This window comes from Xenopus tropicalis, chromosome 3 (assembly GCF_000004195.4).
Source record: "Xenopus tropicalis strain Nigerian chromosome 3, UCB_Xtro_10.0, whole genome shotgun sequence".
Lineage (NCBI taxonomy): Eukaryota > Metazoa > Chordata > Amphibia > Anura > Pipidae > Xenopus > Xenopus tropicalis.
In genome coordinates, this window is record NC_030679.2 from 50,165,004 (window position 1) to 50,185,750 (window position 20,747).

A 20,747-nucleotide genomic window follows, 5' to 3' on the forward strand; every position below is an offset into this window, starting at 1 on the left:
CTCTATATTTCACTCAACTGAGTATTTTTTACAGTTATATATGTTATATATGTTTCTAGTTCTCCTTATTTCAGCCTTAATATGCACTTTCTGCAACTGCTTAACTCATGTGTTTTTGATAAGAAATGTTATTTGTACTGCTTTACTCCGTAGGACCAGTCTACCTACTAAAACACTCCATATGCCTTACCTTTCTGCTAAAGGTCTCCAATTGCCCGGAGGACTAACCCCCCTCTTTCAGATAAGCTTCAATACCCCACGGCCCATAGTATGATTAAGCTTATATCACTAAATGTCAAGGGGTTAAATACCATCACCAAAAGATATCTGACCCTAAAGGAGCTGAAATCTCTGAAAGCAGATATTGCTTTCATTCAAGAGACCCATTTTGATGCAAACAAACCATACAAATTAAGCTCCAAATATTTTCCCATTAGCTACTACGCTTCTAGCACCCATAAAAAGGCCGGAGTGGCAATACTAATTCACAAGGATTGCCCCCTAATAGTAAACCAAGCCTTCCCTGACCCAGAAGGCCACTACCTATTACTACTAGCTTCATACCAAGGGACACCAATTAGCTTACTTAACATCTATTCTCCCAATAAACGCCAAAGCTCATTCCTACGCAAAACTTTGGACAAGTTAACACCCCATTTCCACTCCTACCTAATTATAGGAGGGGACTTCAATATGACCCATTCACAGACAATGGACCGCTCCCATCAATCCCTGGATCGCTCCTCACATACTACCTCCACATGCTTCCGAAAACTTATGAGGCAGAATTCGCTATATGATTCATGGCGCATTAACCACCCACGTGAGAAACAATTCACATTCTACTCCAATCCCCACAAAATTCACACGCGCATAGACTACTTTATATCTCATACCCATGCTTACATTTAAGCTTCACCTCTGATATCCATTCAATCACATGGTCAGGCCATGCACCCATAACCCTACAAATACAGCTCTCTACTCCCCCCCTTAGAGAACCGCACTGGCGTCTCAATGAGACAATTCTCCACGATCCAGACTCGGTTAAGCAAATCGAACAGGCCTTAAAAGAATACTTCCTCCTGAACGTAGGCTCTGTACAGAACTTATCAACTCTCTGGGAGGCACATAAAGCCACCATAAGAGGCCACTTCATAGCAATGACAGCGAGCAAAAAATCCCAAACTCTAGCCCTACATAGAGATACACATAAGCAGCTCCAAACCTTAGAACAAACTTACATCACAGATCACTCTGAAACAGTGCTGTCCCAAATCATAAGACTACGGAGAAAGCTGAAAGCATTAAAATACAAAGAGGCCGAAAAAGCTATAATCTGGACAAAACAATTATTTTACGAAAAAGGGGACAAACAACATACACTATTAGCAAAAAAATTAAAGGACCAGAAAACAACCACCAGAATAACAACCATTCAGTCCCCCTCAGGCCAACTAACTTATAACCCCAATCAAATAGGGCAACTATTTCATGACTATTACCATAAACTCTATAACCTCCGTCTTAGCCTACCTCCACATAAGGATTCGGAACCAGATCCACTAACCAAGTTTTTAAAGGAAGCAAACCTCCCAAAATTTACTGACTCAAACCTGCAAACACTCAACTGCCCAATTACCACAGAAGAAATTGTAGCAACAATCAAATCGATGCCTAATGCCAAAACCCCAGGGCCTGACGGCCTTCCATATAAGTACTATAAGACCTACTTACATATCCTACTACCATACCTCACAAAATTATTCAATAGCTATCTTCAGGGGACACCCATCCCTAATACCACTCTGACCTCATACCTGACTCTGCTTCCCAAAGAGGGGAAAGATATAACACTATGCACAAACTATAGACCGATAGCCTTACTAAACTCAGACCTAAAACTCTTCTCAAAAATTCTTGCAAATCGCCTTGCCCCTATTCTGCCTCATATGATCCATAAAGACCAAGTGGGATTTATTCTTGGCCGACAGGCAGGAGATAATACTAGAAGAGTAATTAACCTCATAGAAATAGCCAAAAATCAAAAGCAACAGATGCTCCTCTTAGGACTAGATGCTGAAAAAGCATTTGACCGCCTGAGCTGGCCTTTTTTGTTTGCTTTACTACAGCATTTGAACCTATCCGGCCCCTACCTAACAGCACTCAATAGCTTATACAGTAACCCTTCCACATACTTAAAACTCCCAGGCCAAATTCAAAAACCCATCTCAATATCAAATGGAACAAGACAAGGCTGTCCCCTCTCCCCATTACTATATGCGCTTAGTATTGAGCCACTGGCGGCTGTAATTAGAAACAATCCAGACGTCACAGGGGTTAAGGTTTTCAACAACCAATATAAAATCTTTCTGTTTGCTGATGATGTGCTACTAACAATAACTAACCCCCTGACAACATTACCCTCCCTGCATAAAATTCTGAATGAATATGGTACTCTCTCAGGATACAAGATTAATCTCAGCAAAACCGAAGCTCTCCCAGTCAACCTGTCAAGTCCTATCCTTGAGATCTTACAAGCCAAATTCAAATACAACTGGAAATTCAACTTCATCACTTATCGGGGAACAAAAATTTCCTCAACATACGATAAACTGTACGACTACAACTTCACCCCGCTACTCAACCAAACTAAAATAGCTCTAAAGCGCTGGCTGACACCCTCACTCTCATGGTTTGGAAAGATAGCTGCACTTAAAATGAACATTCTCCCAAAGTTCTTATATCTGTTTGAAACACTACCCATACCCATCTCTACCAAAACATTTAAGGACATACAAACCTTGTTCCATAAGTTTATATGGGGCAACAAACAACACAGAATAGGAAAAGCAACCCTGACGACTTCCATAAAACGTGGCGGATTGGGAGTCCCACTCCTACAGAAGTACTATGACGCTGCCCATCTCCGCCAATTACTGGCCTGGTCCCACTGGAAACCCCCCACTATATGGGGCCACATTGAAAATCAAATGTCCCCAGGAGGACACCTCAACTCCCGAATATGGTCCTCCAATAAACCCACGACGCCGACAACAAGCCTCCTTCAAACCACGCGACATACCTTAAACATATGGAATAACTACAAGCACAAACTCAAACTAAAATCAACCTACCCATTAAATACAATATACCTAAACAACCCGGATTTCGCACCAGGACTACAACCTGACTTCTACAGCAGATGGCAACAGACTGGCCAACATACCATTAAAGACTTAATTAATAACCCCACACACTCTCTATTACCATTCATGGACCTAACACGGAAGACCCCAAGCGTCCAACTGAGACAGTTCGAATATTTCCAATTAAGGCACTTCCTCCAACCTTACATCCAGCAAACTAAATCAACACTACCTACGCCTTTCGAATCATTGGCATTCCTAGGCCTACCACAAAAAGGCCTAATCTCAAGAATCTACAAGATGCTAACAGACCCAACCCCAGAAGACCAGCCTAAACATAAATACATGACCAAGTGGGCCAACTGCCTACCAACTCCACCAACCACAGAGGACTGGGAGGCAATCTGGACTAACTCCAGGAAAATAGTCACGTGTGTCAGACAGAAAGAAAGCATCTATAAAACATTAATGTTTTGGTACTACACCCCGGATAAACTCCATGCCCTATTCCCGGACCACCCTAACACCTGTTGGAGACTCTGCGGCGAGGTGGGAACACCACTTCACATCTTTTGGACATGCCCCAAGATACAACCCCTCTGGAATAATATAGCAGACTTACTAACCAACCTAACTGCTCAGGTCTTACCAAAAGACCCACTTACCTATCTGTTGGGAAGACCCTTTCCCGAACTTTCCAAATACTCCCAGGCCTTAGCCAACCAAGTCCTAACAATGACTCGTATAGCTCTGGCAGCTAAATGGAAATCCATAGACCCACCTACCATAGCAGAAGTAATTACCAGAGTAAACAGTAATAGACGATTCGAAGACAGGATAGCATTCCTCCAAAACAAATCTGCTAACTTCCTAAAGGTCTGGTCTATTTGGGAGTTCAGGGGTCTTGCCAATTAAATACTTATCACTATGCAGAACTCATGTTGTAGATAACCGCACCCATCAATCAAAGCAAAAACTACCAAGGCTGTAAGTTACTGTTTTTCCCCCCCTCATACCAATTCTTTAGGCTTACGTAATCCCTTCCACCCTCCCCTCCTATCCCCCACTACCCCCTTACCCCCCCATCCCCTCTCTTCCCCCACCCCTACCCAACCCCTCACCTCAATCCTTCCCCTACCCACTCCCCCCGCTCCCCCACCAACACCTGCCCTCAACTATGGGCAACAAGTCCGCCCTGACAACAGACACTATGTTAATATCATCCTAAGTTACGGTATTGCTGTACACTGTTTTAAACCAAACTAAAGCTGAACCTGCTAACCCTCTCCCTTCTTCCTTTCTGTACCCCTTAAAACTCAATAAAAATTTTAAGTTACAAAAAAAAAAAAAAAAAAAAAAAAAAAAAGCCAATGAAAAGTGCTCCTGTTTTGTATACTACATATGTCCAGTAATTCCTGGAAAGTACAGGACTTGGCATTATTACATGCATTAGATTGTTTTTTAATTGTCACAAGTCTTTTGCAACCTGTTAAGGAACCGTGATATTAGTGGCAAGCCCAGGCAGATGGCAATTCAATGGTTCCATGGCATCCATATGGGCACTATTGTGTTACTCATCAGAGCATGCTAAAGCAATGTTTATAGAAACACGTACAGGCACAAAAGTCTTTTTGAATAGCATTAAAGTGTGTCAGTTTTTTATTTCTTTGCCATGCACCTGTGACTGTAAATGAGTCATATTGTGAAGCTGTGGAACGCACAGCCAGGAGGTTGAGCTTGAACTGGTATTGGTTTAAATCTTATTGAAAATTAATAGCAGAAACAATTTTTTTTAATACACCAAAATCTTCAAGATTCTTATTTTAATGAAATAAACACATAAATATATAAATACAGGGATCACATTCATGATCCAATGTGAAGAGATATTACAAATGTTTTATCTCTCATTGAGAATTCATTAGCAGGACAATGTGCAGTTATGACTCAGTAGCTTATTGATTTGTGTGTTAGTGTTCAGAGATCATGAAACCATTCACTGCTGTGATGTTCTTTTGGCCCAGTAGGATTACTTATCATACTAATAACAATGCTTGCTACAAAATATGTATATATTAGTGATGCAAACATACAACTTTTTAAAAAAAAGTTAACTTACCATTTATAAATGTGCGTTCTGTTCATCTACACTGACCATGTACAAAGACTTTTATCGACTCACATTCAGCACTGAAAAGGGCAAAAGAAAAAACAAAAAAAAGAAGACGCATGCAGTAGACCAGTAATGAATGTTATTATCTTTATTGGCAGTTCAAAACAGACTTCAGTGCTTTGCTTGGTCCATTATGGCTCTAACATTGTGTTTTGGCCTTTTGTAAAAGTGTAAAGCTACATTTTAAAGGGCATGTTTTAGGCCCCTTGTTATATTGTGTTTTCTAGATTAGGCCATCTCACTTGTTTTTTCTATCAAGGGCACTTATGATTAGCACAGTCAACACTGAGAATAACCCCATTTATTAAAAACAACATAGAAACACAACATAGAAACAGTCATATGCAGATCAACTGAACACTTTAAATAGGCTCTGTATAGATGTAGACACAGCTGGAGCCAAGTATAAAGGTTCAATGAAGCCATTTCAGTCTCACCAAATTGGCAGGCAGACCACACAATCTGAGCAACACTGTTCTAAATATCCACCTGAAGCCTAGAGCTAGGTCTGTGCATATTATCATCCCAATTGGCCCTTGTAATGAGGAACACAGACCCCTATATATGCACAGAAAAGAGAAACTTACCTACCACTATGAATACAGGTGCCTGAGTTTGTTATTCATTCCCACTGACCCAAGCCTGAGGTACAACAACAGACAAGCATGATAGAAACCAAAACAGGCAGGGTGATATAAAACTGCCTGACTGCCTGTAGCTTTAATACTGGTGTCACACTTTTGGGAACACTAAACTGAAAACTGCCTATATAGAAATAAAAGGAATATTTCTATGGATTGTACCGTACCGTATCAGACACACATTCATGATCATACCTTCACAACTGATTATGCTGTGAAACAACATCAAAAGAACATACAGGATTTAACCCTTGGCTGCTATATGTCCACCACATGTCTCATAGCAATAATGGTCTTACATTTTGCGCAATAGGAGACTCAGTAAGGAACAAAACTTCCTTCCAAAAAAAGGCAGAGAAACAATAGGACAGCTTTCATTTATAGCGCAATCTTGCTTAAAGGGGTAGTTCACCATTGGTGTAACTGATAGTATGTTATAAAAGGGTTATTCTTAGCAGTTTCTTTAATTGGTTTATATCTTTTGTTTTGGTTTTTAATTATTTGCCTTCCAGTTTTGAATCTTTGCAACTTTAAGTGCTATCTAGTTATAGGGGTAACTGATCACTGCAGTCAAAAAACTGTTGTGCCTTGTAAGGTTACCATTTTATTACTGTTACTTTCTATGTTCATTTTCCAGTGAGTCATTCAAACTTCTACTTGGTCACTAGTATAAATTGTATCCTAACAACTATATAATGACTAAGATTCCAAACTGGCGACCTTCTGAACAAAATACCTTTTGCAAATGGTCTCAGAACATTACTATGTTATACTAAAACTGAATTTTATGTTGAACTACCCCTTTATTACGTCACAGTAAAAAAAAAAAAATATATAGTACATAATGAGCAGAACCTAAGAACACTTTATTGGCAAGTCACCTATTTTACAAAAATTTGAAGGAAAAGCATAGTGTTCACCTGTGGTCCAATCTGTCAGATACTCTGCAAGTGCCCCAAAGAATCAAACTGGTTATGGTGACTTTACACCAGATTTACACGTATACTGCTAGCCAGTTTGCAGTGTCTTATATTGGCCAGGTATTAAGTTAAGCTGGCCAGCAAAGACTGATAGCCTGCCTATTTGGTTGACTGTATTGGGCATGCTGGTTTGTTCGTTTAGAGGGCTTTAGGGCAAAGAGATCTTAGTTAAATAATATACTTTTGCAGCACTTACAACTTCAAAGTGAAACCAACTGCTTTCCAATTCACATAGGTGCTGCTATAACTCACCATAAAATGCAGCATCGTGCAAACAATGCAAATAGGAATGAACCGCTCATGGAAAAAATGAAACATACAAATGTCTAACATAAGTTAACATTAAATTAAGTGAAAATTTAATTACCTCCATTTGTCCCCATGATAATATTTACCCTTATTGTAATATTTTAGCCAGAAATATACTTTTTTTTTTCTTTAATGTAAGGTGAATATTAATTATAGTTTTAAAGACAATCAGCTAAATTCATTGTGTCCTATCCAATATTTAATAAGCTGTACAAGCAAGTGTGGAATTTGTGCATTTCAATCTTCCCTTTTAAAAAGAACATTTAGCCATGGATCCTTATGTTTGTTTGTGCTAAGTAGATGAGCTTCACTCATTCTTATGTGATTATGTTTGGCTCTGGCAGATTTGGTCACTGTCAGGAAGGAGGTCGTCAGTTTGGCACTACATTCATCAGTCTCCAACATCTCCATCTCTGTCCCCAATAAGCCAAAGGATATGGAAACTGACAGCAAGCAATGCTGTGCCCAGCAGATCCCCCAGTGCTGTAAGGTAAGGAATGGAGAAACTGTCGGGATCTTTTCCTTTCCTCCAGATGTGATGTACCATCCAGTCTGCAATCCATAGCAGAGCAAATACCTGCGGAGGCAATGAAACAGAACGGCAATGTGTGTGAGACTTGGCTACTTATACATGACAATCGGAACGTTCAGTAGAGCGCACACTATTGCAAACATGGACTCTCTGGAAACATCCTGGATTATATGGACACAGAGCTTGCTTTATGCAGAAGGGTGACAAGCTGAAGCAAACATGCATAGCATACTTTGGGTCAAAGGCTCATTAATTTACTTTCTGTGAAGAAGCCCTCATTCAGCCTAGTCCAAATAACGCTCTCAGTTTATCCACCCTCCCACAGCATAATAAGTTACTGTATATTACCTGAGACTCGTTTAGATGAAAAATGATTTAGTAACAGAAATAAACGATATAAAAAGATGGAAATACTTTATAAATCAGTGTAGATATTTCACACATATTTGCTTTTTTATTTAGACTTCTACCTTAATATAAATATATATATATATTCACATTTACCACTCTGTTAGATCTGCATGAAACATTCATTATCTGAATTAGTCGTTTGTCAAGAGCAGATGCCAGAGAGGTTTCCTGTGGCTATGAAGGATTTGACTAAAATTGTTCAAGCGGCCCTCACTTCTTGTATCGTGTGGCTACAGCAATTTCAGTTATTGCTCTTCAGTGCTAATAAAACGTATGACTTTCTTAAAATCACCTACTGCACTGAGCAACATAATAACTTGGCAGTCTAAAGGTGGCCATACACGGGCCTTTAGACTGATTCTGCAGCTTATCTGCCCGTGTATGGGCACCAATGATGGGCCTCCCCAACCAACACCTGGCCTGAAATCGGCAAGATCTCACAATTGGGCAGGTTTGGTTTTTCCATTGGATGAGGGACCACATCGGCTTGTTGATGCAGTCCCAAAATTGACAGCACCTATATCTGCTGTTTTATTTTGATAAATAACAAACAAGCGGATCTTAGAGAGTATTTCCACCTTAACAGTGAGCCAATCAAAATGGCTTCCTATTTTAACACCGGGTGTCGAATGTTGATTGTAATCAATTACCTGAAACCCCTTTGGCCAGGGGTTATTGCAGGCCAGCCACCCTCTTCCTTCCTTCTCCTTTTGATGATACCATTGCATACACCCCGTGCTGATGCAGCGACAGCTGGTAGTTACAGGTAAGTGATTACAATCACTGGGGGTTGCTTAAGATTTTGGCAACCCTCCCCCCCAGTAATTTCCCTTCTCCTTTAAGTTATTATTTAGTAGACAAAGTATGGCGATTTAAATTACAAAAAGATCCCTTATCTGGAAGCAGTTAAACAATAGATGGAAAGTAACGGATTACAGATTCCCGCAAGTGACACTTAGAAGTCATTCACTGCAATAAGTGACCCAAGTATGCAGCTGAATGGACCATAACCAGGAAAGGCTTACAATAAATCATGGGATACAATTGCTTTCTTTTCTTATATTTCTAAATTTATAATAAACTCGTAATATAAAATGTCCCTGTGTGTATAGTGTGGGGATGTATGAGGTCACTTCATTCAGTGAAGTATAATGGGGTTTATATGACATATTTCTGATATTATGGACCCAAAAGGCATTGGTTTCATCTCATTAAACACACATTTTTCAAGCCAAACAAAGTTATTCAGTAGAATCCACTGACTGTGAAATGTTCAACCATTTATTTTCCATAACTTGCAAGATAATTGAGCGACACCGTACACGGAAGAGGCAAGAAGATTTCTATTTCACTGGCAGACAGATTGGAACAGTTTTCATTGAATGATCTAAGTTTAAAAGATTAGGAAATATGCTAATTTCTGGTTTGAAAAAGTGGCACAGACCATCCACCTCCTTAACGACATCTAACCTTTCCCCAAAGGCTAGCCAGTGCCCTGTACCTGGGCTTAAAATGCAAAGCAGTGGGGTTGGCAGCCACGTCACACTCCTGCTCTGGGAGGGAGGTTGATGCAATTTGGGAGGTGAGGAGCACTTTTCAAAAACAATTTAGGTGGCATTTCCTTGTCCTTTAAAAATTCATAAAGGGTACCTGTTGTCCTAAAATTGTGTCCCCCCACCCTGTGACCTCTGTGGCAGCATGTGATAAAAGCTTGTGTCAAAATCAGCTATGTCACAATCAGAGCCCCTACCAGGATATGTCGTCTTGCCCCAACAAGGGGAAATCCTTCTTTTCTTCACCAATAAAAAACTATTTTTCTCTGTTTTCAAAAATCAATAACTCATCAGTACAATGACACTTCAAAAGGAATAGTCATGCCATAAAGAGTTTAATTACATTTTGTCCTTTTAAAACCAAAATTCTAACAGAAAAGGAATCCTGACACATAATCAAACTAAATTCTCTGAAAAGTAAGTTACGTTACAATGCAACGCCCTCCTACCACACAGAAATAACTGAAAGTACAAAGCAGAAAAGCACAGCTGCCATATATTTCACCCCTCCACACTGCACACACCTGAGGAGAAGTACATTTCAATGAAACTAAAGGATAAGTAACACCATGCAGTTAGTGACGAGTGGATAAGGGGATATTTTTAGTAAGGTCCATACCTATTTCTTGTGTAATTAGAACCCCCTCCGCCCCTCTTCTAAGCTTAAAATATAGAAACTGTATTAACCAACCGAGAAAACATTTACACGTCTATTTTTATTAAATAGATCTTTTTTTTTTATGTACCAGACCAATCTAACCCAGTTGGGATCAATATACCTTGACTCTAGTCATTATACTATCAATCCCTCTGCCTGACCTCACCTAAGCACTATTTCCAATTGCTGTTATTTCTGGAGAGTAGCCCATGCTAGCCTCCTCTTCTCACACACTGCAAAGACACATCCATCAGTCCTTGGAAACCACTGGCACCAGGTTAATGGGAAATCAGAGCAACATAAAAGGATATCCTTTGGCAGTGGACTGCTGACCTAGCAGCCCCTTTGCTAAGCAGTTCTGGGGACAGTGTAATAGAGGGCATCTGAGGAGAGTACAGCAGCCACATAATAAATCTTGTTAAGAAGTACCTTTTAAAGAGAAATGCATTTAGAAAACTGTCAAAATCCAAATATAATTTATTTGAAAGCTTTATCATTTCAGTGAAAGGGCATAGGTTTTCTGTTTGCTTTAAAACTTCTTAAAGGGTTCCTTTACCCAAAAACAGGTTTTAAAAGAAAGAAAACACAATTTTCAATGGAAAATTAAAAATTGCTACTGAAAGCTGAGCAAGAGTCAAAGGCCAGTTCATTTCAACTTCATTTACATGTTTGAATGTATACTGGAAAATAGTATAAAAGTAAAATACCTTTACTTTTATATTTAAAAAAACAAAACAAAACATAGTAGTGACCATGGGAGCCATAAATAGATATGCTAATGTGTTTTGGCCAAGCAATAAAAATTATTTATGGGAAAATTAATCAAAGATAAAGAATACATCTATAAAATGTATTTAAACATACACTACACAGCCAAAAGTATATGGATACTCTGCCTAAAATGACATCAGTTGCAACACCCACTGCTAAGTTCCAAACTGTCTGCAGAAGAAATATTAGCACTAATGGTATTTTTAGGGAGTTACCGTTGGCATTTATACTGCTACATAGACCATCTCTGCAGGCCACAAAGGCTCAGGCATAGGGCGGCAAAGATCTGGGGGCAGCATATATTTTTGACAGCTGTTTGAATCTCCTGCCTGCCCAGTCCCCAGTTCTGGCAATAGGAGGAACTGTGGAGAGCAAGTGAAGGCTGTGCAAGTGCAAGTGGGTATTTGGGGGGGGGGGGCGGCTCTGCAAGGGGGTACAAGTAGCCTAGGGGGCAATGTTGCTTTTCAGGAGTGATAAGTGGCATTTCACCACTTGGCAGTCTGCCAGAAAAGTCTGGGTTTGGCTAATGCCAGGAGAACAATACCTGCCTGAAACCCTAAAGGGATACTGCCATGATTTTTATGGTATACTTTTTATTTCTAAATTAAACTGTTTACATATCAAATAATTCCCTCTACCATTTAAAATTTTATTCTTAAAGGAGAAGGAAAGGTAAAAACTAAGTAAGCTTTATCAGAAAGGTCTAAGTAAATACAACCATAAGCACTTACAGTAATGCTGCACTGAGTCCTCTATCAAAAGAAACACAGGGTTTTTTGTCTCGTTTTTTGCAAACATGATGTCCCAGTGTCGGACTTCCTCTCTCAGAAACAGCCTTAATTCCTGGGGCCAGAGTCTGCACAGTTCTCTCCTCTCTCCTGCTCCCCCCTCCCTTAGGAATGTGTGATCTCAGCTATAATGGCTAGAGACTGCAGGAAGGAAGCTACCTAAAATGGTAGCTGTTATCTTAAGCAAAAGGAGAAAGCCTCTAAAGCTGTTTACTCGGGTATGTTAATGGTTTCTGCAGAATAAATATATTGTTCTAGGTGGCACTAATGTGGCAAATCTATTAGCAGTAAAATGCCAAAATTACTTTCCTTCTCCTTTAAACCAACAAAAGTATTTTTTTAGCTGTAATATTGGTGTGTAGGCAGCCATCTCAGTGCATTGTCCCTGAGTCTGAGATTTCAGAAAGAGCCAGCGCTACACATTAGAACTGCTTTCAGGTAACCTATTGTTTCTCCTACTCCCACCTATTGTTAGCAGTCCTGCTAAGATGTTTAGGAAAAGAAGCAATAATATGTTGGACAGTATATTTGCATTTAATTATGTTGCATTTTGAAAATTTCCACATTTTAGTATTTTATTCTGCTCAATAGATAATAGCTGACTTTTCTCACCTCAGAGCACAGTACAGTATATGGCACAGAATAACTGCATAAGAAATACCTCAAGTTGAAACTCAAGCTTGGCCAGGCCAGGCAGAACTAGCAACATTCTTCATGCTTGTTACCTTGCATTTAAAACTGTGTGTAAATGCAAATCTTTAGCTACTAAAAGTGCATTTATAGTTTCTACTGGGTGCAAAGGACTGAAACCTTGCTCTGTGCAGAGATTATAAAACTGGTCTTTTAGCAGTATACTCACCATTAAATTAGCCAGACTGTTATAGTCCTTCCTTTGATTCCTGTGTCAAAGTTTGTGTTTTCACTGCCTCACTAACTACATTCAGTAAAGGGAAGTTAACAGGACCCATAAGATCAGGTTGAAAATGCTCATTGAACATTTTATACATTAGAAAGGTTATGTATAAAGCTGTTATATGAACCATGTAACTTCAGAGCCTTATGGCTACTACTACGTTTTAACAAAAGTGCATTTCTTTACTCAGAGCACTAGCTCAATCAGCTAGGGATACACAAAATCCTTTGGTTTGGGATTCAGCTGAATCCTGAATTTTTCATGAAGGATATGGCTGAATCCAAAGCCTAATCCAAATAAGGAAAAGGGGCATGGAAGGGTTAATTAAACTACATGAGCAGCATGTGTTAGAGATTTCCTTCTTTATGTGACCAAAAGTCATTTAGATTTGGTTCGCCCAGGCTTTTGGATTCGTCCAAATCCTGCTGTAAAGCACTTGGACAGAAAATACATAACTTTGCCTGTTTAGTGACCTGTATTTTTCTAATTTCAATTCACCTTGATAGAAATGCCTAAATAACAAACCAGAACTTAAAGGTACTAATTGGTGAATCAACAACCCTTATAAGGGCCATACTTTCATAAACTTGTCAATTTCAACTATTTGGACATGTATGGCACCACTGGCAACATTTTAAACATATTCTGCAATCCTAATAAATCACAGTCAGCGAGCGGGAAGTATCTCCTTGTGACTTGCTATTGCTATTGGGTCATCTGTGTGGATGACAAAAATTGCATAATAGCTGAACATTTCGTTGGAGGACCACGTGCCACAAAACACATTTCACAGCAGGCGCTTCTGCATAAAAGCTTTTCCTTGGCACTTTCACCCTAACCCTTATTTTGAATTAAAAACAGGAATTATATGCTGGACATGGTATACATGCATATAAAGGGTTGGCCAGCTGCAGGCAAGAGTTAACATGCGCTACGCATCCTTGCTTCCTTTGCCTTTTCTAAGATAATAGCTACCAGTTTACTAGAAATCTGGCAGATACTGCTTTCAAATATGAGTGTGATCTACTATTCAGAATTACAGTATAATGAATGCATTTTTTTTTTTTTTTTAATTTTAACCAAGTTAGAGAAGTAATGAATCATGCTCCCCACAGGCTGGAATATGAGAGACCCAGCTGTCTAGGAATCTACTGCACACTCATTGTCAGTCATCTGCTACTTATATGCTTCACAGAAGTGGAATGAATATGTGACCAATCAAACAAAAAAAAAAAAGTTGTAAATGCTGCCATTAATTATACCAATTAGCAATATTGTAGAACATGGTTTGAAGTAATTAAATGGCAAGCAACCACAAACAAAACCAATTTTGCTGCTGAAAGAAGAGAACTGGTTACAGTGACTTGTAATGACCATAAACTGTGGCAAAATTTCCTTTACCTGTAGCAAAGCTGCTACTAAATAAACAGCTATAAAGATGGGTGTCAGGGATGTGTGACCACTCTTCATTAAATAGATGGTATACAGGAAAATTAAATGACCCGGGATCACTAGTGACAGTAGAACTTGAGCCGATTTATTGTTAACTCCTGCAAAGCAAAACACATGTTAGAGACCTGATTGTTTTTAAGAATATTTCTTTAACCCACTTCTGGCATATTGGAAACAAAGAATTATACATAAGCGCAACAATATTCATAAAATTTGATATATATACACAAATATATGGAAACATGCTTCTTGCTTCTCTGAAACTTAATGAGAATCTATAATTGATAGGGATGCACCGAATTCAGGATTTGGTTTTGTATTCAGCCTTTTTTGGCAGGGTTTGGATTCGGCCGAATCCACGGTCCTGGCCGAACCTACTCTGAATTAGCATATGCTAATTAGGATTTGGAAGGGTTAAATGTCTGCATCAACACGGAAGTGGAAAATTTTTCATCTAACCCTTCCAAATCCAAATTCAGATTCGGTATATGGCCAAATCCCTTACAATGGATTCAGGAGTTCGGCTGAACCCGAAAAACTGGGTTTGGTGTATCACTAATAATTGAATAATCTGGATTTCCATGGACAACATTAAAATAGAGATGGAGCAATGTGCAATTCTATTTACACAGATAGTACTTTTCCCATAAAAGTGAACTGCTGGGCAGTGCACTGATATCAAAAAACATATGTCCATATGTCTGTAATGGGGTAGCACTGGCTCACAGTCATACCTAATTTCCACATGCAAATTAAGGGAAGGAAGGAGGAAAATTGTTTCCTAATTTCTTTATCATGTGATCTTAAGGGAACGTAATCTTAAGGGTTTAGATTCAGATCAGTAGGCAGTTGGATTTGGCAGAATCCTTCCCAAGAAAAGCTCAAATTAGGCTGAATACTAAACTTGTCTGGGATTTGGTGCATCCCCAATGCATATTGAAAGTAAAAATAAATAAATAACCAACCAGGGCTGCTAAGACTCAATCAACGGGCATGTTTTTAGTAAATTTCCCCAGCTTATATGACTTTGTTTGGCTCTGGCAAGGAACAAATAATATTAAAGATAGAACTGGGCAGGTCTATGCAAGGGCTACAGCGATGAAGGCTACTAAGGCTCTAGCTAAATGCTGCGAACAAACCAGATAACCAAATTAGCAGATTTTTGTAAAACACGTGTTTTTGACACACAAGTTATTTTCACCAACTTTTTCTGTGTCCTTAGAATGATGCATCATCACCATTTTATTCAGTGCACACTAAAACGGAATCTATATGTGGTTGCTATAGAAACACAGATCCTCACAGAAGCTGAAAATGCAGCAGAGAGATGAAGCCAGGGGATTTTATCATCTGTTTAAAACTTTTTAAAAATTATTCTTGGAACTTAAGCACCAAGACGAGTATTCTCACAGACAATATCAGATATCCTAATTAAAAAGGGATCTGTGAAAGTCATTTACAGAATGAGTCTATGATAAAAAAAAAAAAATATATATATATATATATCTATATATAAATTATATTGAACCTGTTCCACAGAAGGTCCTGCAAGGGTGGTAGCAACCCTTGGCGTCTTCTGGTAGCTCCCCAGGGATGCTATGTAAATGCAAATATGTCGATATTCTGCTTGCCTGAATGGCCACCAAATTACCACCAATACCTGGAGAAGAAGACAACAAAAAGAATAAGTAAGATAACGTAAATATAAATGGCTGGCTAATTCCTTTCAATAAGTTTTCTTTAGAACTAAATAATAATATCATAATGTCAAAAAAGTGTAGACATATAATAATGAATACCAGCATGTGCTACAGTTAATGTTGCTTTAGGGAGCCACTATCATCAGCATCCATACATTATAGTTAAAGGAGACATATTGGATAAATGGGAAAAACGCTAATTTTGTAGGCAATTATGAATGAATCCTCTCTGTAAAAATGGCCCCTTTATTGCAGCTCCCTATAGATCGTATCACTTCTCTGTCCAGTGTGAAATGGAGAGTGGGCGTGTCCTAACGGTCCCTGCCAGAAGCACAGTAGGAGGGGGATAGCCAATCACAGCCCTGCACTCACACAAGCAAAGACAGGCTTCAGTTCCCTATCAGGTCAGCCTAGCTGCTGATTGGTTCCTATCCTACAGTGCAGTGTACGGAGGGCCACCGGCTCCCCAGCTCATCCAGAGAATTCAGCCAGCAGGAAGTGGAACAGATGGGCGGGACTAGTGGGGTTTTTGTGGAATTTCTCAATAAATCAGTCAAAAACACAACTTTTTTAAGCACAATCCTTCTATATCTAGAGGAGTATAATTCACTGATACATTCATAATTTTTATAGGATATGTCTCCTTTAAGGTGGCTATACATGGGCAGATTTCAGCTGCCAATTCAGGTCCTTCAGACCGGTTTGGCAGCCTGTCTGTGTATGGGCACCCCTGATAGACCTACCCGACCAAAATCTGGCCTAAAAAATTTAATTTATTGCACCAGCCTAAATGCTTGGTACCTCTATAATAATAATGATCAAGGCCTTTAAAGTGGTCACAGGAGCTCCCCATCTTGGATGTTGTTAGGAATGTCAGTGACACTCACATGCTTAGTGAGCTCTGAAAAGCTAAGCTTAGGGGTCTTCTCAAATTATCAAGGCTGATTATTCAATTCTGATGCTAACTGCACTGGGTTCAGAGATGTCATGTACTAATATTCTGTATTATTGATATTGTGACACTTATATTCTATATATATAGTATATTATGAGTCGGTCCCTCAGCTCAGTAAGTGACAGCAGCACAGGGCATGTGCAGGGAATCAGCAGAAAAGAAGATGGGGAGCTACTGGGGCATCTTTGGGGGCACAGATCTTCCCTGCCAAAGGGCTGTGGTGCCTTGGGCTGGTACAGAACCTAAACCATAATGTACAACATTCCTGCTCTACTCCTTTAGTTAAGCTTTAGATTTTCTTTAAAATAAACCCTAACAAAAGGTATACATCAACCTTTTTACCCAGGAAATCAAGGTACAATGCTGGCAAAGGGAAGTTGCATCCCCTTTTGTGTAAGAGCTACAAGATTCCAAATGATGCCAATAACAAACTGATCATTGCTCAAGTGCACAAAACTCCACTTAGTTTGGCAGTATAAATACAATGTGACATTGCTATGATAATTTGCACACTCTTGGTTTTCACTATGCCTAAGAACTTTTTCCCCATTTTGGCTTTGAAAACATAGCAACATATTATTCTATTTCATTCTGGTCGTTCTAAATTAGCGTTCAACTGTTTGGCTGCTCATTACAGTTTATATCTTCTGTGCATTAATATGAAAGGCCACTGGTTATTTTATGCAAGTGGATTTCAAAAGACATTTGACTCATCTTTTCTTTAATCCACAAAGCAAGGCAGATTTTTATAGATGTACAGAAGAATGCATATGCCCTCTTTTTGATACTAAAAGCTACATTTTTCTAAGTTGTTTTCATATTAAGCTCTTTGTCCCTTTCCATATAGGTCATATGTTAGTACTGAGACTAGATAGTGGCTAGCCTATAGGTTGGCAGCCTGCCAAAGACCGCAGTAAAGCCTGATACCATTCAAAGCTTACACAAGAGTAAGACATCAAAGCAGCCAGACAGGTGGGGGGCCACACAGAGGGGGGTCGCCAGTTGGACAGCACTGCTATATATGTATTATATATACACACACACACATATATATATATATATATATATATATATAGCATATATATTTGCACATAGATGTGACTGATCACTTGCAATGATCCAGATTATTTCTAGACAAAATAAAGTGGGTTTATTTTAAAAAAGTCTGGAATATCTGATCATCCCATACAAGTTTGGTCCAGTTGACCAGTCAAGCCCATCCAACTTTTTGAACATGTAATGCAGCTCCTCCCTCATTTTGTTCCACTGAAAAGAGATTAATGATAGGACTTAAAGTCCCTATGCTTACCATAGAGGGTTGGACACCTGGCCAGCCCAGCAGGTAAAATTGGCTGGGGCCGGTTACAAACTTACGGGTAAAGTACATTCCTGGAAAATTTGTAATAGCTAGTTCTTTTGCCACAGGCCCACCTCAGATTGCCCTCAGCCCACCCTGCCACATTCTCAACTCTTTGCATCCATGAATTCATCAAATCCCCTCACAATTCAATTCTCAAGGGCAAGACTCCAGCCCTTAATGTCATACCTACTCCACCTTGATGATGTGGCTCCACCCATAGACCACCCCCTCTTAGGCCTGCCCCCTGGCCAGTCGGTATATTCAGACTGAAACTGAAGCACTTACAGGCTTTCAATAATATTTATATTGGAAGTTCTGACAGTGTTTACAGTCCTTTTCTACATAAGCCCAACTGAATGGTAAAGTTAGGCATGGGACAGACATTCATATTCCAAGCATCCAAAGGGATTTATTTTGGTACCTTTATATAATAAAAAAACAAAACAAAAAAAAAACATAGTTCAATCAGAATACAACAGGCATATGCTATAATCTTTAAAAGTGCATATACATTTTTTTAGGTTGGATTTTTTGGGAAGGAGTAGTAGAAGTTTTCTGCAGTTGAATGCCTGTATCACTCTTCCAGCAACTGATAATTATTTGGGCCACAGAAGAAGTGTGCCAAAAGCTACTCTGCGCTGCAAATAAGACTTTTAAATAAAGCATTGCCCTGAAATGGCACTGCTCAGCTTGGTCATCCACATAGATGTCTATATGGCACCAATCAGTAACAATAATAACACTTGATATTTTATAAAACATTGTAGAATAAAACCTTTAAAAAATAATAATAATTTATATTTACAAAGTACAAGTATTTTATGAATAAATTAACTGCTAGAGTGGCCCCCAGTCTGTGAGGAGTCTGAGGCTAAATCTATATTCTGCATTTGAGCTTTCACAGGTAATAGGCCAGTAGCAGGCAAACAACCCTCTCATTGTTGAGGGCTTTGCGGTTTTCATTGCTATTTACCGGTAACACATGCAAATGTGGTTTTTAACCAGCTACTTAAAACAAAGTACAGTGAACACCATTTATTTTCAAATTTGGCCAAACAGAAAACTGCAGACATATAACCTAATAAAACTCAAAATGAAATACTTATGCTCATTTTCCAGTGCCAAAGGACATAAAATATTATAGCATGGAATATTTATATTGAATATCCGGTACACAAAGAGGTTATGGTCAGTGAAGAAGTGACAGAAATGTTCACTGCACACTGTAATAATGATAACGAAATGCCATGAGCTCCATGTTTCAGCCTAGCCATCCACATAGCATCTCCAGAGAGAGGGATCACTGAGAATAATGAGCAGAGTAAGAATCAGGGGCTCACTGGCTCTCACATGGTTCTGATCCAGGATTCTTGTGTCAATTGTTTGCGATCGTGGGAAAATCACTTTATCACCCTGTGCCTCTGGTAGGCTGTACACGGCAGGGATTCACTGAAGACATTCCACCCTGCCCGATATTTAACTTTGAGAGGATGTTAGTGGGTTATTTGGGCCCCGTAGAATAACAAACAGAACAACAAAGCAGATACACACAGATGCAGAGAGAAATTTAAACTCTGTCTTCACTACCGATGCGGTCAGTTTGACCTTGCCTGAATAACAAGATTTCACATGAATCACTTTATTAAATGGGTCGAAGCAGTCGCAATGAGCTTAGACATGCCAGTGGATAAGTGAAGCTGTCTTCATTTGCATGAAATTGCCAGAATGTGTATAACTGCAGCAAGGCACAGACTTATATCATAAAGCAGATGTGTCTGGGACAAGGAATGTGCTCATTCATGCTCTGCTGTGCTGCTTTTCAGGTCACAATATACAACCAGGAGATTGTAATGCAATATATGACTCATGATTTTGGTCATGAAACCTCAGGTATGGCTAAAAGGTTTTTTAACTTTCCCACTGCTTGGTTCCAAGTTATTATTGCCCTACAGGTCCTGTTTTTAGCTATCCCATTTGTTCTTCCCTTGTGCTACTGCACAGCTGTATTGCACATCTTTTCATATCCATTTGCCGGTAGACAAAGAAACGGCACCCAATGACGCAAAAGGCTGTGTTCTAGAAAATAAATTCCTTAAGATAAGTGAATTTTATGTGCGCCCTAATAAATCAATAAACAGAGCAGATTTATCAGAAATGCAACTGCAGTATCTGTCTTAGTTCCTTCTCAGTCTTGAAACACTGCGCACTTGTTTCACTGTACATGTCCAACTTCTCAGAGTTGCTATGCAGTTTCAGTTGTTGCTGGCAAAATAAACATCATTTTAACACATATTTCAAGGAGTGCTGCCCATTACAGCTGGAATTGTTTTGGAGGATTTATGACTACTTTTTACACCAAGTATGAATTATATAAAAAAGCAAGAGCTGCCCTCTACTGGAAT

The 20,747-nt window shown here is 39.2% G+C and overlaps 1 protein-coding gene across 3 annotated transcripts in view; it reads right to left on the bottom strand.

Annotated features, from left to right (window-relative positions):
- Nucleotides 1-5,395: 5,395 nt before the first annotated feature.
- The window catches only part of slc41a2 (solute carrier family 41 member 2), a 46,606-nt gene continuing 31,254 nt past the window's right edge, over nucleotides 5,396-20,747 (bottom strand). For all 3 annotated transcript variants that reach the window (XM_031897567.1, NM_001348526.1, XM_031897568.1), the window contains 3 exon segments: nucleotides 15,859-15,990; nucleotides 14,280-14,428; nucleotides 5,396-7,829 (listed from right to left, as the gene is read on the bottom strand). In XM_031897567.1, coding sequence (XP_031753427.1) covers nucleotides 7,644-7,829; nucleotides 14,280-14,428; nucleotides 15,859-15,990 — 467 coding nt within the window. In that variant the 3' untranslated portion in view covers nucleotides 5,396-7,643.